Source organism: Balaenoptera physalus (genome assembly GCF_965194825.1).
Source record: "Balaenoptera physalus genome assembly, chromosome: X".
NCBI classification, from domain to species: Eukaryota; Metazoa; Chordata; class Mammalia; order Artiodactyla; family Balaenopteridae; genus Balaenoptera; species Balaenoptera physalus.
In genome coordinates, this window is record NC_138903.1 from 11,009,974 (window position 1) to 11,015,326 (window position 5,353).

At 47.4% G+C, this 5,353-nt stretch overlaps 1 protein-coding gene across 1 annotated transcript; it reads left to right on the top strand.

The window, feature by feature from the left end:
* Positions 1 to 1,340: 1,340 nt before the first annotated feature.
* On the top strand, positions 1,341 to 3,574 carry TMSB4X (thymosin beta 4 X-linked). Its single transcript, XM_082447336.1, has 3 exons — positions 1,341 to 1,480; positions 2,557 to 2,670; positions 3,123 to 3,574. Exons 2-3 carry the CDS (start codon positions 2,571 to 2,573, stop codon positions 3,155 to 3,157), a joined length of 135 nt encoding a protein of 44 aa, XP_082303462.1. The 5' UTR covers positions 1,341 to 1,480; positions 2,557 to 2,570; the 3' UTR covers positions 3,158 to 3,574.
* The last annotated feature ends 1,779 nt before the right edge of the window (positions 3,575 to 5,353 follow it).

The following is a 5,353-nucleotide window of genomic DNA, read 5'->3' on the forward strand; positions in this document are numbered from 1 at the left end:
TTCGGGAGCAGAATGACAGCCGCCCAGCAGAGCGTGAACTGGGGAACCAGACGGTCACCTGCCCCTGCCCACCGTGTCCCCCTCCCTCCCCAGGAAGAAGGAAGTCTAGTGGACGCAGAAATGGGCAAGTCGGAGGTGCTCCTGCAGTGGCTTTCATGGGTCTATATAACAATTGACTCTAATCCCCAGTGAGACAAAAGCCTCGGCCATAAACAAGATTAGCAAGGGGTTTCTGGAAACATTTTCTGAGGACGCAGGGAGGGGGAAGGAGTTTTGTGTGTACTGCTTTATCTGAAAACTCGCACGACCTGGCTCTTTTTCCCTTCACAGGCCATGTGCAGCTCCCCTCCCCTCCCCCCATGGTATTTGTGACTAATTTCAGCCGCAAGGGGAGGGGTCCCTACTATTCACAGAGTCAGGTGCCATTTTGAAAACTGCTCCTCTCTACCTAGAGCTCCCATATTTCCGGATGTAACTCAGAAACGCACTTCAAAATGGAATCCTGCTCAAAAAGACTCCCTTCAAAATACGGAGTTCGATCTTTAAATTGAATCTTCAGATTTTAGAGATAATGGGATTGCAGTCTCTGGCCTTCCACCTGAGCCTCCTTAGCAATCACTTTTGTAATTTAGGAAAATCAGGAACAGGAAAGTAAAAGAACTTCCTCCTTGTCCGGCAGCAAATCAATAGCAGACCTTGAACTTGACTTATTTTCCTAAGAGGCAGGCGATGTACTCTATAAACTCCCGATAAATTCACCGCCAACCCGCAAATATTCCGGTTATTTGATTTGGGTGCTAACCAAACTTACAGCATTTAAAAAAATATGCATGTTACAGTGAGAAAACTTTTTTTTTTTTTTTTTTTAATCACTTAAGGGTGCTTTACTTCCCACCCAAGTCTAGGAGAATGCCAGCGAGGAGACAAAGAGGGCCGGGGTGGGGCGTAGGGCTTCCACTGGCCTGAAAGCTGAAATCACGGGAATCGCACCGCTGCAGTGGGCGAGGCCCTTGGGCGAGGGACACCGCACCCTGGCCTGGGGATGTCTGCAACGGACAAAGGCAGCTTCGCAGTAAAGGAATGCCAGTCCCCCTAGGTACCACCCAGGCCCTTAGTTATCACGCTCCGGTCCCCAAGAACAGCTTTGCGCGGCTGCTGCAAAAATCCATGATGACAGAACAGACATAAAGGGCTGGGGGGATGCATTATGAAGGAAGTGTTGCAGGCTGGGCTTTGCGCGTTTTGTTTTTCCGCCCTCGCTGCGGCTAGGTGCGTGGGTGGACGCGGGGGGTGGACCCCCAACGCCGGGCAGGTCCCGGATGCCGTTCCGGAGACGCGGCGCGAAGGAGTTAAGCGCGCCGGCGGTGACGTCAGCTCATTTGCATAGGAGCGCGCATATAGCGGCGCCCGCCGCGCCCCGCCCGGCACTCGGCGGCGACCACTGAGCAGACCTTACTTTGCTGGCTCGCAACTCGCTCCGGTGAGCCCCGGGGCCCCTGCCTCCTGGTCTTTGCTCCCCTTCCCGCCCCGCGCCCGCATCCCTGAAGCCGAGCGCGAGTGGTCCTCCCGGGAAAGGCTGCTCCTGGGGAGCTTGGGGATGCTAGGCCCTTCCAGATGCTGGGTAACGGGGTCGGGAACTCGGTGATTTTTTTTGTTTGTTTTTTAACTACTTAAAAATTTCGCGTTTTGCTATGGCAGCTTCGAAGGGAAAATTTTTTTTATTTCCTCTCCCCCCTCCAAAAAAAAAAAAAACCATTCTGCATCGCCTCAGGTGGTGATGAATCAGGAACAGAAAGATCCTTTGTTCCAGCTCACACCCACCCAAGCCCGGAGCTTCACAATCACATTTTTTCTCTCGCCTCCGATGGCTTCGTGGGCTGTATCTGTTCAGGTTTAAGGCGGCTGGGCTATATTATGAAATGTTTAAAACGCCCTTTTTGCAGGGGAATGTGTGCAGAGCTGCGGAATTGCTCCTAAATGCAGATCAGGGTTGATCTAGAGGGTGTGGGGGGCAGCTATGTGTGCGGCTGGCTGCATTGTTGAGCAAAAGGAAGGAAGCGGGTAGGGCGGTGGTCGGTGGCGCCCGGCAGCAGCTGCTGCCTTTGTGAGCAGAGAAGAAAGCAGGACGGCTCGCATCTTTGGGGGAGAGGCCACGTATAGAAAACGGAAACATTTTGTGCAGCCTTGGCTTCATTTTAAGAAATCTAACTCGATTTTCTTCTCCTTAAACTTGAAATGGTTTCACTTTTCTCTAATGTTGAAACGCTGCAAGTAACGAACCCACAGTGGTTAATTTCACTGTTCCGAAAGATTCGGCCTCCCTAGTGTGGGCGATCTTCCCAATTTGACCCCCCGCGTTTTGAAATACTAAAGGCGGGGAGAGGGGCTCTCTTTTTCTCCTGTAGAAAGAGGATGATCTTTAGCCCGGATTGAAAACGGAAGGGGGCAAAGTGGGTTTTCCGGCAGGAGACAGCAGGGCAGAGGCGCATTTCTGAGTCGGGAGAGACGAGGGTAGGTGGCCCGCCCTCAATCTCCCTCTTGGCTTTGTACCTGCAGCTTCCTCTGCAGCCATGTCTGACAAACCCGATATGGCTGAGATTGAGAAATTCGATAAGTCGAAACTGAAGAAAACAGAAACGAGAGAGAAAAATCCACTGCCTTCACAAGAAAGTAAGCCTCCCTCCCAGCCCCCTTCTTTAGAAAAGGCCGAGCGGGAGTGGCGGGGTGGGTGGGAGAGGATGGGAGGGGCTGGGAGAAGAATTGGGTGGGTGCAGGGAGTGCGGGGGAGGAGCTGACAGTTTTTTTGATTCATGCGGCATGGAAAGGTTAATTGAAAATTGCCTTGCAGCCAAGAAACACAGGGCTTTAATAATTTAACAGTTGAATGTTTAATATACCATATTAATATGCAAATACCTTTATCCTTTTCTGTGTTCGAATGTTGTATTTCACATAAATATTTCATGATGGAATGCCTATTTGTGCTTGTAGAAATTTGTCTGATGAGGGAGGAGAGATGTCTTTAAACGAAAGTACTGAAATCCTAGGCTCGGCTATACTGAATTCGCATCTCCAGTCCCCTCCATCTTTTTTCTTTTTGTCTTTTTCTTTTCCGGTCGCAGCGATTGAACAGGAGAAGCAAGCAGGCGAGTCGTAATGCGGCGCGCGCCGCCGGTACGCACTGTACATTCCACGAGCATTGCCTTCTTATTTTACTTCTTTTAGCTGTTTAACTTTGTAAGATGCAAAGAGGTTGGATCAAGTTTAAATGACTGTGCTGTCCCTTTTCACATCAAAGAATGGAGAACTACTGACAACGAAGGCCGCGCCTGCCTCCCATCCGCCTGTCTGGCTGGCAGGGAAGGAAAAGAACTTGCATGTTGGTGAAGGAAGGAGGCTGGGTGGGACGACAGTGAAATCTAGAGTTAAAGAGCAAGCTGGTCCAAGGTGTCCTGTGGGCTGTAAAATGCAGTTTAATCAGAGTGCCATTTTTTTTTGTTGTTGTTGTTCAAATGACTTTAATTATTGGAATGCACAATTTTTTTAATATGCAAATAAAAAGTTTTAAAATCTGGCTGGTGTGACGGTATGGTCTCTGAGAGGAGCGGCTTATTCAGATGAAACCTTTGCAGAAGGGTCAAAGGTGGGTGCCCTGGGGACGATAGATGACAAACATCTGGTCATTTGGGTAAAACGACACAAATGGGTTTCATCCAGGTATGTGAAATTACCTTGTCTACACTAGGTAATTAGGAGATCATTTTCTTAGGCTCATTGAATTCCTAGTATCTAGCGTTGAACGAAAACTTTGATAGAAACATATTTGCAGTGCTTAACTGTTGAAGGGTTTGTTAAGCCGACACTGAATTTATTGCATCTGATCAAGAAAATGAAGGTGGTGGTAATTCACAGCACACTGTTTCAGGTGTCAAACCTGAGTTATTTAGACAATTATCAGTCCTGTCAGATAAGGAAAAAATGACATTTTTAACAGCTGCTTTATAAAAGGATTGAAGATAATGTGCTTCCTCTTTGTCTAACGGCTGGTTCCAATTCAAATTCAATATTTAAAATTGCTTTTATAAGTGCACTTAATGGTTAATGAATATGACTTAATTCTCAACTTGGATAATGAAAAAAGTCTTTGGATTTAAAGGACACCAGCCGGACAAGGATGGAATTTGTGCTGTTTAAATCTGATAGGATTTAATTGGCTCACCTCCAGGCCTTACCTTTGTTGAGTCCTTGATAACTTCTCAATCATTTGAAATTATTATTTTAACCGGTGGGTAAAAGCCAAGCCCTTGCTTGGGGGGGCGTTTAATGTGCAGAAAGAGGGAAATAAGGGTACCAAGTTTTTAAAGTAAAAGGGATGTCTTAATGTCTTTAATGGATTCTTGCCTTATATAAGGAAGGGTGCAAATTTTTCAAGAATAAGTTAATTTTAAGTGGAGACAGCACTTAGTGATAGTTGATCTAATAGCTCAGCAAAGCTAGCTAAGATTTACAATGCAAATGTCCAAGACGTTAAACAACTCGCTGCCCCCCCCCCCACACAACTGACTTACAAAAATACCCATTTTTAAGGAGAGGGGGTGGAGGGCGAATTGCTGATGATTATTAAGCCGGTTGATTTCATTTCCTTGGCTCGACACTTATTTTGAGAAATGCGCAGGAAACCATTTATCTGTGGTTTAGACCATCAACCAGACAATCACCTAGAAGACTATCTGCATCGCAAGGGAAGGGATGTGTGCAGGCAACTGCCAAACCTGAGAGGCCTCAGCCTGCTGGATCCATCGAGAAGAGCGGTGAGCACGCAGAGGTCTGGGAGCCTTCTCAAGCTGGAGTCTGGCCCTCCAGCCCTGCATTTTCTCTTCCTGCCTGTAAGGAAGGGTGTGGGCAAAATGAAAATGTCCATGGCACAAAGATAAACCAAGCCCACGTAGCTGTTTGCTCTGTGCGTTTTTCAAACAACGCCGAGATGAAATCAGATTGTAAGGAATGCACACAACTCAAGTGTTCCTCAGTTTTTCAATAAAAATGAGCATTAAGGGGAAAAGGGTGAATCATGAAATCAAGTGATGGGAGAGAAGACCTTTCTCTCCTGGGAGGACAAAGCTCAAACGTAGCTTTCCCCCCCCCCGAAAAAAAAAAAGTAAAATGAAAAATCTGGTAAGGATTGGCTGCTTGGTGTGTGGGATGGGGAAATTGACAAGCTTCTGCATGTATCCCACTGTACACTTAGCTGCTGCACATGGAGACGGGTGCAGGGTGGGAGTGGGGAGGAGAGGCTGCTTTTTTTTTTTTTTTTGATGGGGGAAGAGAGTTCTGTTTTCTTCCCAAGAGAGGG